Consider the following 15,205-nt stretch of genomic DNA (forward strand, 5'->3'; position numbering starts at 1 on the left):
CATGCCCTTGGTACGAGTGAGCTGGCCCTGCCTCGCTGCAGGGCAGTGTGGCAATATGCATTAACCCACGAAGCAACTACTCATATCCATGGACCCAGCAAGCCTGCTCGAGACATTTTTCCACAGAGATGTATATTTAAAAGTGCTTATCAAAGCTCTGTGGCCTAGAATAGGAAAAAAAAGGCTGGGAATAACCTCAATACTTGTCAGTGGGAGGCCAGTTAAAAGAATACTCTTCAGCTTTTAAAAGTAATGAGCTATACTTCTATTTTTATTCACTTATTGTTAAATCAAAAATTAGGCTACAGAACAGCAGTATAGCTTAAAATATACATACATAAAATATAACCTATATATTACACATTGTGTTTTTTGAGACAGGATCTCATGTAGCTCAGGCTGGCCTCCAACTTGCTATGTAGCTGAGGATGACCTTGAACAATAGACATGTACCAGAATGCCCAGTTTTATTTGGTGCTTAAGATTGAATCTTACATGCTAAGCAAGCCCTTTTAACAACCAACCCATATACCCAGCCCCAGTACATGTTATCTATAAGAGCTATACAATGTATTTATGTATCATCCATGCATGGTGGCTCACACTTTTAACTTGGGAGGCTGAGGTAGAAAGATCACTGGGAGTTTGAGATCACCTGGGCTGCAGAGTGAACTCCAGGTCAGCCTGGGCTAGTGTGAGACCCTACCTCAGAAAAACAAAACAACCATATATATTTAGTACGAATGTATGTTGTTCTGACATATGCTAGAATACTTCCTTTTCTTATTTCTACAGTGGTAGTAGGGATAATGATAATGGGAAAAAGTTAAATGAATCAACATATGAAGACAAGCAAGCAGCAGTGGTCAAAGGATATGGTGGTTTGATTCAGGTGTCCCCATACACATAGGTGTTCTGAATGCTATGTGCCCAGGTGATGGGAGATTTGTGAATTAACGCCTCCTGGAGGCAGTATATTGTTGGGGGTGAGCTTACATGTGTTATAGAGAATTCCCCCTTGCCAGTGTCTGGCACATTCTCCTGTTAACTCTTGTCCACTTGATGTTGGCCATGGGGTGATGTCCACCCTCTGCTCATGCCATTGTTTCCCTGCCATCATGGAGCTTCTCCCTTGGGCCTGTAAGCCAAAATAAACCTCTTTCCCACAAGCTGCTCTTGGTGGGTGATTTCCACCAGCAATATGACCTGACTGAAATAAGGGGCGTGAGCGGCATTCTTCCAAACAGGAAGCCTTATCATCTGCCAAGAGCTCTCTAGGTGACTTTGGTGGATTTATTATTTGTTTTTATGATTGGGGGGGAGGGTTTTGAGATAGGGTCTCAACTCTAACTCAGGCTGACCTGGAATTCACTATGTAGTCTCAGGGTGGCCTCGAGCTCATGGCAATCCTCCTACCACTGCCTCCCATGTGCTGGGATTAAAGGCGTGAGCCACCATGCCTGGCTTATTTTGATCTATTTAAAGAGTAAATTGTCAACAAGGCAAGGACCCTTTGCTTATAGGAACTTTCAGAATTCTGCTATGTGTGGCTAGAAATGTCGTCATGGTCACAAATATTATTTGTAAATGGAGGAGGTAAAAAGAATGGCCAGCATGCTAATCTTGGCACCTGCTTTTCTTTACAGAACCCGACTGATACACAAGGGGCACTTCAGAGGGACTTTCACATGGGTTGACTCATCTAAACTAGGCAGAACATTAGACTGGAAAAACAGAAAACTACAAAACTAGTGGTTTTACGTTGTTACAAACTGGCTGTTTTAAATCTTACAATCAAGTAACTTTCATGTAACTGGCAGAATAAAAAAAATTAATTGCATCTGTCCCACATTTGCTAATTTGCCAAGGGTTGTATCTCAGAAAGTAAAGGCAGCTTGCCCACGTGACATGCGTAGTGCTCTGGCTTCCTAAAGATAAAGGGCAGCAGGGATTACTAATGACAGCCATGTTCCCTTTCAGCACCTGCCAGTCCCCTCCTCCCCAGGAGGGTTTGTTAAATTCATCACCTTATTTGATGTAGCAGCTCTCTCATTCATTCAGTGCAGAAAAAATTTGGTCAACTAGGACTGATATATTATTTTCCTGGAATTTAATTTAAGAAATCAGAAGCTATGAAAGTCATTACTTTGTATTTTAAACTAAGAAAACTAATTTTCTTAGAGAACTAGAGAACCATGGGCTGGAGAGACGGTTTAGCAATTAAGATGCTTGCCCAGGAAGGCAAAGGACCCTGGTTCAATTCCCTAGTACCCATATAAGCCAGAGATGCACAAGGTGACACATGCGCCTGGAGTTCATTTGCAGTGGCTGGTGGCCATGGTGTGCCCATTCTCTCTCAAAAACAAACAAACAAACAACAAAAAAAAGCCTAGAGAACCAGGTGTGGTGATGCATGCGTTTAATCGCAGCACTCAGGAGGCAGAGGTAGAAGAACCGCTGTGAGTTCCAGGCCAGCCTGAGCTAGAGTGAGACCCTACCTCAAAAAAAAAACACAAACAAACCTAGAAGCTGTGGAATCGGTGTCCCAAGTAAGACGAAGCACAGGCCTTGTCTGCATGATAAGGGCTTTTCAGGTGCTGATGTCAGTTCTCTGGAGGAAATGAATTCCAGTGAGGAACAAATTCCAAAAGGGTCATGAGAACAAATTACTGGCTTGTCCGAACCTGCATCCATAAGAGAATGACCACTCTTTTATCTGCCCTTGAAGCTAAAGATCCCACTGAAACCAAACTCGGATGATGTTTCAAGGGCCTCTCAGGATAACTAACTTCAACTTCTCAAACAGAACAAGAGCCACATGTTCCGAGTACAGTTTGGTGGAGAGTCCCAGGAGGCGGCCCTGGAACACTGCTGCTGCTGTGTGCAGAGCCTGGCCCAGTACGTCACAATTCTCAAGTCTGACGGCGTCGTCCAGGAGTCCGAGCCAAATCCTGGCCTCCAGAGGGCAGGCGAAGACCAAGGGCAGGACTGCGCTGAGCGCGCAGAGGTAAGTGCTAGTGCTGGTGACGCGGGAAACCTGATGGAGCGGCACGCGCTGTGGGAACGCAGAACCGTGACGGCACTGCCAAGTCCACTGTGCTTGCACTGAAAAGTACTTGATACTGAGTGACCTTTGTAAATTGAAGGCTGATAGTTACGATAACCACATGCCATCCTAGAAAGTCCACAGGGAGGGAACTCCAGCTGTATTCCAAGTGTCACTATAGTGTCCTCCATGGATCCTTCCCTGTGATACTTTCAGGGAACCCACGAGGTGGATTATTTTCATCATATTGAGACATTATTTGACACTTTTATTGTCAGTGTCAAGTCAGGCTGCTACTGGTATAGCCAAGCAGTGATACCAAGCTGTCAGTCAAGTTCACTGGCTTGCATAGCCAGCGAAGGCTGAGGGCTCCACTCTGCAGAGCACTGGCTGTCTCAAGAAGCCCCTAAGTGACACTTGTACCTGCAGCTGGACTGGCCACTTCCCTCAAGACACACCCAGCTGCTGCGTTCTTTCAGAGCTGGGTGGGTACTTCTCAAAGTGAATGGGGCCTCTGACTTTCGGGTAACTTACAGTACAGTAATGTTCGGTTTTGTTCTTTTGGGAGACAAGGTGTCACTATGTAGTTCAGGCTGCTTTCTAACCTGTGGGATTATAGGTACTCAACATATCAAGCCTAAAATGTAAGCTTTTAAGTGGAAGTTTCTCACAAGCCTCACTTTGCTAACTTACAAGAGTTACCAAAGTGAATGTGATTTATCATTTATAATCAAATGATCAAGTGTGTTCACACTGATAAGCTATGTATAAGCCAGTGTGCCAATATTGACAAGTTGGCAATGCATGGTGCTTTAAAACTCTTACATGGATAAAAGAGCTAGTCAACATGCAAAAACACCAATGGACTTTATTATTAAGTCTCCTCAAATGGATTTTATTATCAAGGTTCCTCAAATTCTTTGCTGTGATTTTTGGAACCCATATTTCAAGAACCTTTAAGCAACATTCACTTGTTGGAATTTGGTGTTCTACAAAGAATACCACAACGATCTGAAAAGGCTGCTTTACGATGCTCTTTGCTCATGTCTGTCTGTGCAGTCACATTTTCTTCAGCGAAAACATGTGACAACACCCAGCAGAGGTAGATAGGAGAGCCCAGCTACACCTTCAATTGATACTTGAAGAGATTTACAGAAGTCATGTTTTGCTCTGGAAAGTAGCTATTCACCAAAAGTGTTTTTAATGGTAACATAATGGAGTTTTAAAAAGATTAATCAACATTTTAATTGTGTTTTACTTTCTAACATGATAAATGTCACCTACACATTAATTCAAGAATTAGAGTTCTTTAAGGACTTAAGTAATTTATGAGTAAAGGGAGTCTGGAGGTAAAAAGTTTGAGACTTCCTATAATTTCTTCCAGGTATACATATCCCAGCATTTCTTTGACATAATTCTAACTATTGCTAGAATAAGCATCTGTGTGTGCTCTTGAGAAAAAATTAAAGTTTCAAACTAAGATATATTCTACTTTGAGGAAATGATTTTCCAGCCTTGGTTTTTCCATATCATTATATGTTAGTTCCTCTTAACCAAGACAGTTCATTTTTTGCTATCTGGTCACAGCATTTCTTGCCATCTAATTTATTTTAAGGTGAACATAAATTTATATTATAAAGACTTTCTCTTTAAGCAAGTAATTACAAAATTTGCTTTCAAAAGTGTTTAGGTTGCTGTATTTAGTGTTTTAAAATTTTTTCCTTTAACCATTTGTGTGATGATACCTTAACACTAAAGTTGTTCACCTCAGAGACTGCCCCTGTTGCAAACAATATACCTTGTCAGCTCTTTTAAGAATCCCCTCCAAGGCTGGAGGGATGGCTTAGGGGTTAAGGTACTTACCTGCAAAGCCAGAGGACCCAGGCTCAATTCCCCAGGACACATAAGCCAGATGCACAAGGTGGCACATGTACCTGGAGTTCGTTTGCAGTGGCTGGAGGTCCTGGCGTGCCCATTCTCTCTCCATCTGCATCTTTCTTTCTCTCTCTCTCTCTCTCTCTCAAAAACATAAATAAATCCTCAAAAAAAATTTTTGAAAAAAAAATCCCCTCCCTAAAAATGGGATGGGAGTGTCTTGCTGTGACAAAATGCTCAAAGGGAAGATTGATTCTGGTTCACTGGTTTAGTCCATGGTGGGCTTGCTCTGTTACTGTGGGTCCATGGTGACTCAGAAGCCTGTGGTTAAGAGAGCAAAGATGGTCCTTCTGGAAGCTAAAAAGCAGTGAGAGGAGGGAAAGGGAGAGAGACAAGACACATCTTGCAAGATGCACACTGCCAGTGACCTACTTTCTGCAACGAGGCCCTACCCCTAAGAGTTGATTCAGCTATGAATTCACCAATAAAGCAACCCATTGACGAGGTCAGAGCACTCAGGACCCAGTCACTTGCCCAACAGCCCTTCAGCAGGCAAGCATGCCTCTAACCCATGAGCTTTTGGGGAGGACACTTCACATCCAAGCCACACCAGGTGATTTACTGTAAGGCCCTCTTATGCTTGCAAGTCTTTTGCCTTTTAACTAGTTTTATTTCGTTCCATAGTTTTCATTGACCATTACTAGATTCCCATTACATAAAAGTACCAAAGCACTGGAGCATGACAAGAGCCCAACAGGGTCCCAGGATTTGGAAATGAGGGCTGGAATGCTTTATCAAGGTAACAGACACATTAGGTTGCCTATGCGAATATTAGCAAATACAAAGTTACGTTGGAATTGCTCTGTGGAGCACTCCACATGGAGGCTGACCCTGTGACCTAGAACAGCAAATGAAGGCTCAAGCACTCTTGACTTTAAAGGCTGGCCCTAGATATCTAGGTAGAAACATCCTAAAAGTAGGGAGAAAACTTTCATGTCTTTGAGTCTGTATTCAGGGACTCTGATCTTTAATGTGGTGTTCTGGATAAGTGAGACAGCCTGATGTTATGTGAAGACCACGGACTCTGCAACTGAAGCAGATCTAGGTTAGACTCCTGGCCCTATTTCTTGGTAGGTGAGTGATCTCAGGCAAGCTGCTGAACCTCATTTGTGAAATGGTGGGAGTGAAATGAGTTCAGTACCTGGCAAAAAATAATCTAAATCACATTATCCATTGTTACTGTTACTGCTAGTGATCATCCTTCCCTTGCAAATGAGCAAATTAGCATCTGGGTCAACTCAAGGTCAGAACCTCCAAAGCCCAGAGAGGACAGGAGAGCAAAGCTGCAGTGCAGAGTAAAGGCAAAACCACGGGGTTAATTAGTACAGACACCGTAGAGCCTAGCACTCCAATCTTAGTGGCAAAACATTCCCAAATTGGTTCTTGCTGTTTAGTACACAGTGTGGATGCAGTGCTCTTTCTCTGAACCCACCTTAAAAAAGTTACAAGCTTTAAGTCAAGTTCTAGTCATCTGCTGCTCTCCTACATTTGGGTGTGTCATTTTTCCAAGACCTACGTAATTTTTAATCTAAAGTAGTTATTCCCTTCTGTGGAAATAGGGATAATTCTATGGCTTTTCTATTTAGAGTTCTTGAGTCATTTCTTGTTACATTTTAGTTTTTACTTTTACTCAGCCTTGTAATTTTGTAAGTTGTGGCCTAACCAGGTGTTTAGTAACCAACACAGAGACGGGTGAGAAAGGAGTGAGGACGGCAGCTCCTAAGGGGGTCTTTGTCTTTTGTTAGCAAAAAAGACCTAAGGAAACTAGCCAGGCAGTCCACTACTCTGCCCAGAGCGTCCCTTCTCTGCACTCGGCAGTGCAGGTCACCAGACCCTAGAGCTCCTAGTAGAACACCAGGGACAGGCACTTCTGCCAGCTTCAGGTGTGGTCACATAGGGCTGCTGTTGTACCATGTCTTTTTTGCTCATTTTGATTTTAATATTCACTAGTTATTATTTTTTTGACCATCTCCCGCCCTTAGATACTCCCGGTCTTTCTGCTTCCTACTGATACCTTATTGGCTTCCACAATGGAAAGTCAGGATTTAGCAACTCCTGCCTATAGCAGTCAAGACATGTTGCAGGGAGACAAAAAGAACCCATAGTGGGCCTTGCTTTCTCCCTGTACATGCCCTCACCCCACCTAACACATGAGCACTGCTCTCCTGAAGACAGGCAGTGTGGCGCCACAGGTGCCCAGAGCACAGCCTGGAATCACTGGCGAGGGCCGTGGGGCATGATGCTTGTGCCTCCTGATGCTCTACTTGTTCACTCTGTGTGCTGGGAAAGCATCCTGAGTTCCACCTGACAACAACTCATTCATCGGTCCAGATTGCCTTGAGGTCACATGCACTCCAGAAGACTCCTAACACAGGACACAGCACCCCTCCCCCAGGTGACCCTCCTGTGAGCTGCAACAGTGGCTCACTGCAGGACGAGCAGGTCAGCTGCTTGTTTCTCACAGGGCCAAGGACATGGTCCAGGTCTTGTTCCCTCTAATAGCCTTCCTTTGTTCACTCAGTGTTTAGTATAAAGGAGGTACAAAAAGTTGCTGTAGCTATTTAATGAAAAACTCATCCCTTCACACGGTTGAAATGACAGTTTTAAAAGCCACATTTAAAAAAGTTTACAATTATAGGGGATTTCCCTTTTCTACAATTATCAACCCAAGTAATAAGCTTTGAAGGTGTTGCAGTGCTCTCAGTGCTGGGACAAAACACCCAACCAAAAAGCACCTGAGGGGAGGACAGGTTTCATTTTGGCTTACAGTCGCGATGGGAAGCTGTGTGGCAGCAGGGAAAGCATGGCAGGAGCAGAGGCTGGACACTGCCTCTGCCACAGCAGGTGGGAAACAGCAGCAGGAGTTAGTCAAGCTCTGGCAAGGGGGACCTCGTTAAAACACTCAGATGCCCGCCTACAGCAACGCACCTTCTCCAGTACAGCTCCACCTCCAAAACTGCCACCAGCTAGGGACCAGGAATTCAGAGGACATGAATTTATGGGGGACATCTTATTCAAACAGCCACAGGGGCAGATCACCATCAGTAGAAGCTGGTCTGCACATGGACCACTAGAGCAATACTGCACCACGGTGCCTGACAAGGCCCTAGTAGCCCACCAGATGCTAAAAACATCAGGGACAGGCACTTCAGCTATGGTAGCAAGTGACCCTTTAGCAGCCGGCCTGACCAATACTAAGCATAATTGACTAATGACCACTGTTCCTGAAGTTCTTTGAAGGTGAATGTGTTTCGATTTCTTCAGTAGCCTGTAGCGTTAGTGTCCAGCTACTCTCCTAATTACATGTTGCTTTCTCCAGCCTCACCTGAACCTGGAACAGCAGAGGTGTGTGGCAGCCGGCACAGGCGCTCTGGAGAGAAGGACTTCAGTGGTGCAGTTAGCTCAGGTATAACCCATTTCTGGGCTACATTTTTCCCCCCATTAAAAAGTAGTTTGCAAGAATTTGTATTCCTCCATTCCCTCCCTCTAAGAGAGAAACCAAAATTGTTTACCTACAGAAGTAAAGGCAAGGTGGCATTTAAGAACTATCCAGCTGGAAAGTCAGGAAGACTAGCTTAATGTGCAGTGGAGAGCTACTCACCACAAAGAATAAAAGGAAGAGTTCAATATAGTTTTGGGAGATTTCAGAACTGTTCTAAAAAACAAATCCCAATTTGGAAATAGGTCTGGAATAGTTTCTGCAGTGGCAATGTTCAGTGACGAGATCTCTCCTAAGGAGCACAGAAAGCTAGAGTATGCTGCTGCCAACTTACTCCTATCCCCTTGCAGCTGGATCCTCCCAGAGTCCTCTGTCACTCCCCTCACAACGATGGTGCTGGCTGTCCTCTTGGCTGGAGCTCCCTAAGAACTCTCTCCCCTTTGCATACTGGCTGTACTGGGCAGAGGTGCTCATGCTTTCAACAGAATCTGCATGGAGTTCAACAAAATTCAGGGATGGGTCTTCCTTTATTATTAAAAAGTATCTATTCAACTGTGTAAATAGTGATAAAACAAAAGAAAATAAGGGCATTTTGTTTTCTGTCTGGCTCACCACTAACTCAAAATAAATAGTCAAGTACGGATTAAAGAATTCAAGATAAGGCTGGACGTGGACACAGCAAGAGCACCCGCTTTAAGGATGTTTGGGGCCCTGGGTTCACTCACCAGCCTCCTTCCTCCAAAAGAGATAAGACTAAGATTCATATCTCCTTAAGTAGTCCAGCAACTATGGCAGAACAGCTAAAAAGCTTACTTGTTCAGAAGCAGAACAAACTTCATAATACTCGTATGTGCTCTGGGGAGAGTGGCTGAGAGTAGCAGAGCTGCAGAGAAACAAGGAAAGGAGCAAGGCAAGGCATGTTGTTCTCACTGAGAAAATACCTGCTGCTGTCAACGTGCATGACCAGCGTACAGAGTACAGAAAAGCCATGCACACGTAAGAACAGACACAAGGCTTGGTGCTTAGACACATTCTTTGTTCTAACATTTTGGGCAAGTCATTATATAAAGTTGGAGAAACTCAAGAGAGCAATTAGTATAAATCAAACTTAGTAAAAATAGTTTCTTACAACTGTATTTCAGCTAAACAAATGTAAGATTGTTCATAACAGTACCGTTTTAAATTTTTAAAACTGGAATCAACATAAACATTTACTAAATAGGATAAAAGAGGTTAAAATGCACAACAATCAATTGGTGTAAAAATATCAGCAGAGCTGGAGAGATGGTTTAGTGGTTAAGGCATTTGCCTGCAAAGCCTAAGGACTTAGGTTCAATTGTCCAAGTCTCACATGGTGATGCATATGCCTGGAGTTTGTTTGCAGAGGCTAGAGGCCCTGGTGCGCCCATTCTCTGCCTCTTCCTCTTTCTGTCTCTGATAAATAAATAAAAATAAACCTTAAGGGCTGGAGGGATTGCTTAGTGGTTAACACATTTGCCTGCAAAGCCAAAGGAACCAGGTTTGATCCCCGAGGACCCACATTAGCCAGATGCACAAGGGGGTGCACATGTCTGGAGTGGCTGGAGGCTCTGGTGTGCCCATTCTCTCTCTCTAATAAATAAATAATTTTTTAAAAAACCTAAAAAATTTTAAACCTAAAAAAAGCATTATAAATGTTTTTGAAATGATGTCAAGCCTTATAATTGTTGAGATATTCGCAGTGCACTACTTTTTGTTTTTATTTTTATTTACTTGAGAGCAACAGAGAGAAAGAGGCAGATAGAGAGAATGGGCGCACCAGGGCCTCCAGCCACTGCAAACAAACTCCAGACGCGTGCGCCCCCTTGTGCATCTTAACGTGGGTCCTGGGTAATTGAGCCTCAAACTGGGGTCCTTAGGCTTCACAGGCAAGCGCTTAACCGCTAAGCCATCTCTCCAGCCCAGTGCACTGCTTTTTAAAAGAACAATAGCACTACAACGCCATGTCTGTTGTGAGTACGTGCACTGAACTTAGAACGCACACTACCATGGTAACCGTGGCTCTCTGTGGACAAAGGGACCCGTACTATATTTAATCATCATCTTCTTACCTGTGCACAGAATCTGTAAAGTCAGTTTAGATTTAGAAACTTGGCTCTCAGGAAGTACTCGCTGTATTCTTATTTACGCACTGAGCCGTGCCATCCATCCACAGGAAGGACGTTAAACCACCCACCTGACAGAATTAATGTGGAGTCCACCAGGTAACCAAGCCAAAAAGGGATCCCAACAGAGCTGCAAGCCCACTGTCAACATGTCAGTCATGCATCATCACGTTATCCAAATCATCAAGCACAGTCAAGACTTTGAGCTCTTCTAGTATTTAAATGTTGGCAGTCTGGCTTTACAGTACTGCAGAGTACCCACAAAGCCATTATAGAAAGTAAATGGGGGCTGGAGAAATGGCTTAGCAGTTAAGATGCTTGCCTACAAAGTCAAAGGGCCCAAGTAGGCCAGATGTACAAGGTGACACATATGTCTGGAGTTAGTTTGCAGTGGATGGAAAGCAGCAGAATTTTCATATACACTGTTGTGTATGTGAAGTGATGTGGCAGTTTATTATAACTGGTACATCCACACAATGGAACATTTGCTGTCGAAAGTATATAGAAATGCTTCTCAGCTAACAATGCGATTTAAGTCTGTATCAGACCACTGCAAATAGAAATATGTCCAAAATGCCTTCAATCCAACCCTATAGAACTTCACAACACACTGTACAATGTGGCTCTTCACCCTCTGTGACTGTGTGGATGATGGGAAACTACATCTCACTACAGCTACCCACCACCATGAGAGGATGGGATGGTACCACAGATGGGTACCCAAGAAAAGGTCAACATTTGAAGCATAATTTCTACAAAATATATATTTCTTCTACTCTGTTCTACAGTTGAAAAAATCAAGTTGGACACTTGTAAGAATGAGACTATATTCTGGTTTAATAGAGAATATGACAGTCTAGGAAAGATATAATGAAGACAGGAGAAAGACACAGCAATTTCCAGGCTTTCATAGTTTGACAGCAAAGGGTAGGCCTGAGGGGCAGGGAAGGGAAGGCATTCTGTACTTCGACTGCAGTGAAGGCTGAGTGACTGGTATAAACTGAGCTGTTTTTATTCTTTGGGTGGTCTGTCTGAAACCTTTTTTGTCCTTGTGGTGGTAGTGCTACAGGTCAAACCCAGCAGCATGTTGTGTGCATGTTGGCAAATTGCTAAGCCACATCCTCAGGTCTTGTGACCTCTTCTGTTCTGAACCCAGCTACCACATGAAAGACTGCTCACAAACAGAAAGGTAGCCACCTACATGGTGAGAAAGATGAATGCTAGTCATTAAGTTTCCCAGTAACAGAAGTTATTAGCATAGTATTCACCAGCAGAATTTTGACTTTGCAGATCACTTCATCCATGTTTGAAATATTTTCCTTAGGGATACAAGTTTAATCACTTTATATGTATATTCAGAAAATGCAGGGGTGGGCACAGTTAGCTATCTATGTCTGTAATCCCAGCACTCAGAAGGCAGAAGCAGGATTGTGAGCCTGAGGTCACCTGGACTAACCAGCAAGATCCTTTTTCATAGGAAGGGAGGCAAGGACGGGAAGAGAGAAAGCCAGAGTGACAGTGAGGGACAAGGAATATAGGCACAAAATTATAAATGCAATGGTGTAAAAGGACCGTTGTAAAGGTAATAACATGGTTTCTGTAATTTTAAGGGGACGTTTTTCTATGCTCTGTTGTTTGGGGCAGCAGGTTTCACCTGTGTTGTTCTTCCTCTTGGTGTCTCTGCAGACTGTCCTGGTGGCGGAGCAGCTGCCCCTGGTCTATGAGCAATCTTCATGGAGTACAGAAGAGCTAGGTCCTTTTCTACGCTTGTGCCTTATGGATCAAAATTTCCCAGCATTTGTGGAAGAGGTTGAAAAGGAACTTAAAAAGCTGACAGTATTAGGAAATTAATGTTCTCCATACATACATAACTAATTTTAGAAGGAATTTTTCAATATTTGTAACTTCTTTGAAGATATTAAAATAAAGATTATTCTAAGCACCTTTTATTAATGTTTTATTGTTAAAAACAGGTGAATCCACTTTTTTATACATCATTGCACTTCAACAATTACACAAAACACAAGTACATGCATCTACAGTTAGGTACTGCATGATAATCTGGTCAGGTTATAAAATCTATCATCAACCATTAAATCAATGTGAAAAATACACTGTCAAACCCAAAGGTATAACTAGAGTTGCATAGAGTATCACCATGCTATTAACATTTCAAGGTCATTGAAAACAAAAGGTAAATTATAAAAGTTTGCCTTGAATGTACAAGATTGAATGTTCAACACATCAGTGCAAAAGATTTAGGAATTTACATGATTTAACAAAGAAAAAATAGTCACTTTAAAAGCAGTCATGTATGTGTGTGTGTGTGTGTGTACATATATATATATATATATATATGTACACACACACACACACACATATATATATACACATACTGCAATTCATTATATCTATTCAGTGGACTGTTCCAGCTTCTTAAGTTGTAGGTTAAGCCCTTAAAAATGACAGACTTCAGTTTATATTACTCATCTTTATGTACCAGCACTGCGGCTTCCTCATCCGACAACATATAGTAAGGAACGAGTATCAGCAGCTTCAAAATGAAACAAGCATTTGTTTTGGATTTATCCCACCCCCAAAAATATAAATATATATATATATATTTATATATTGTATATATCTGTAGGTTTTGCTGTACTTTACAAAAATGTCTCACTAGATGGCAGCAGTGCATTTTTAGAGCTTTGCCAATTTCACAGCTGCATAAGTAAAAAATGGCGCATGCATGATTCGATCCTCAGAGGACCTTTCACTTCTATTTAAATATTTTAACAAAGGGGGGAAAAGCAACATTCACAGCACATCAAGCCCAAAATAGTTCACACCTTCTACACTGAAGCATTGTTTAAAATGTACCTGGCTAGGTCACCCTGACAGGAGAGGCTAAATAAGGCATGCTTTAGACGGTCATTGTGGTGTTGCTCACTTGAAAGGGGAGACCAAAGAGGTCCAAGCAGAAAATTTAGCAGGTCATGTTGCCACCGGTTTTAGGAACCTAAAGAGCTGTAAAGAGAAAAGTATTTGGAAATTAAAAGGGAACAAGTACTGTCACTCAAGACTATATCAAGTACAGCTTTGGCTCAAGCCTCAGGCTCAGATGTGGTGTAAAATGCACTTCATCATGTACCTGGGGAGAGGACGCCGGCCTGCACTACCTTTGCCTCACTCTCAGCAGAAGCCAAGTGGCACTACGAAGCGTTTGGGAATAACATGACCTAAGAAGGTAACAATTTAAATATTCTGCCTTTTTTAAAGATGTAAGCAAACTGCAGTACAAACTCTCTACTTTGAAACACCATATTCTGAAATGGTATTTATGTAAATATGTGACTCAGTGCAGCTAAAAAAAAAAAAAAAGAGTCCCCTTCAGCTGCTCAAGTGAGCAAACAGAACTTGTTCATCAGCATCAGTTGTCCTGAACTGAACTAGAAGGCCCACATACCAATTACTGAGGAATTTGAAGACAGTTTCTCTGAACTTTAAATCTCTAAAGAAGCCATACTTACATTATAAGCAGTAATTAATTTGTGTTTCTCTGGCGCAAGTTTTTATCTTTGTGATTATTGGTAGAGTTGGTTTTCCTTTGGGAAAAAAATTGCATTTTATGAGTTAAAACTAGTAACAGGCATTGGAAAGTTTTACACATGGAAATACAGAGACTTTAGTTTGCCATTCCCAGGTGTAGCATGAAGCTTTACTTCATATCAGTACATAAAAGTATTCCTCATGTAGGATCCCTATATGTCTTCAAGTAATAGGTCCTCTAACACCCAAGGCAGACAACATACAGCTAACTTTCCCTTTGATTTCTAAACTGTAATGAATTATTTATAAAGCACTGAAGAACTCTTCTAGACTGATAAAGACACTCAAGAATTTGCTGTACTGTGCACTCTGGCACAAAATGCCTCTTGTTTCTTAGTCCCCAGTTTAAGGAACCCCTGGAAATATTGGATTGATCCCATACTTGCAGTTCCATCTCTCTTGGACACCAGCCAAGTGAACAGGACATCTCGACAGTTATTAATGCTATGGACCAGCTTAAAATTAATCACAACAGGGCTGGAGAGATGGCTTAGCAGTTAAGCACTTGCCTGTGAAGCCTAAGGACCCCAGTTCGAGGCTCAATTCCCCAGGACCCATGTTAGCCAGATGCACAAGGGGGCGCACACATCTGGAGTTCGTTTGCAGTGGCTGGAGGCCCTGGCGCGCCCATTCTCTCCCTCCCTCCCTCCCTCTCTCTCTTTCTCTCCCCCCCCTTCTCTGTCGCTTTCAAATAAATAAAAATAACAAAAAAAAATTTAAAAATCACAACAAAACTAAGACATCAGATATATTATTTCCCTTATATTTTCAATTTAAGGTGCAATATTTTAACTTTCTGTATGTCATCCACTTTGTATGGCTAACAGCAAGACCATGCAGCCTGGCTTAGGAACCAAGTGGTCATCAGCCTGTGGTTCCATGGTTCAAGACTGAATCCAGTGATCCAAGTTCAAATGATCATCCTTTAAGACTATCGAGCTGAGTCGACACTGCAGCATTCACTGTATGAGAACTGCCTTTTACCACTTCAGTGCTGCATTAGACTAGACTATGAAGACAGCAACTCAACCAGAA

General features: G+C 42.5%; 2 protein-coding genes across 3 annotated transcripts in view; one reads left to right on the forward strand and one right to left on the reverse strand.

Annotated features, from left to right (window-relative positions):
* The window catches only part of Rec114 (REC114 meiotic recombination protein), a 116,672-nt gene extending 104,257 nt beyond the window's left edge, over positions 1 to 12,415 (forward strand). The window contains exons 4-6 of the mRNA XM_045160631.1: positions 2,807 to 3,007; positions 8,301 to 8,387; positions 12,251 to 12,415. Of these exons, the coding sequence (XP_045016566.1) occupies positions 2,807 to 3,007; positions 8,301 to 8,387; positions 12,251 to 12,415 (453 nt within the window). The remainder of the gene's footprint in view (positions 1 to 2,806; positions 3,008 to 8,300; positions 8,388 to 12,250) is intronic.
* A 90-nt stretch (positions 12,416 to 12,505) lies between these two features.
* Nptn (neuroplastin) overlaps positions 12,506 to 15,205 on the reverse strand; it is a 74,968-nt gene continuing 72,268 nt past the window's right edge. For both annotated transcript variants that reach the window (XM_004666705.2, XM_045160736.1), the window contains exons 8-9: positions 14,092 to 14,166; positions 12,506 to 13,588 (exon numbers count right to left, since the gene is read on the reverse strand). In XM_004666705.2, the coding sequence (XP_004666762.1) occupies positions 14,106 to 14,166 (61 nt within the window). In that variant the 3' untranslated portion in view covers positions 12,506 to 13,588; positions 14,092 to 14,105. The remainder of the gene's footprint in view (positions 13,589 to 14,091; positions 14,167 to 15,205) is intronic.

This window comes from Jaculus jaculus, chromosome 10, assembly GCF_020740685.1.
Source record: "Jaculus jaculus isolate mJacJac1 chromosome 10, mJacJac1.mat.Y.cur, whole genome shotgun sequence".
Taxonomy (NCBI): Eukaryota; Metazoa; Chordata; class Mammalia; order Rodentia; family Dipodidae; genus Jaculus; species Jaculus jaculus.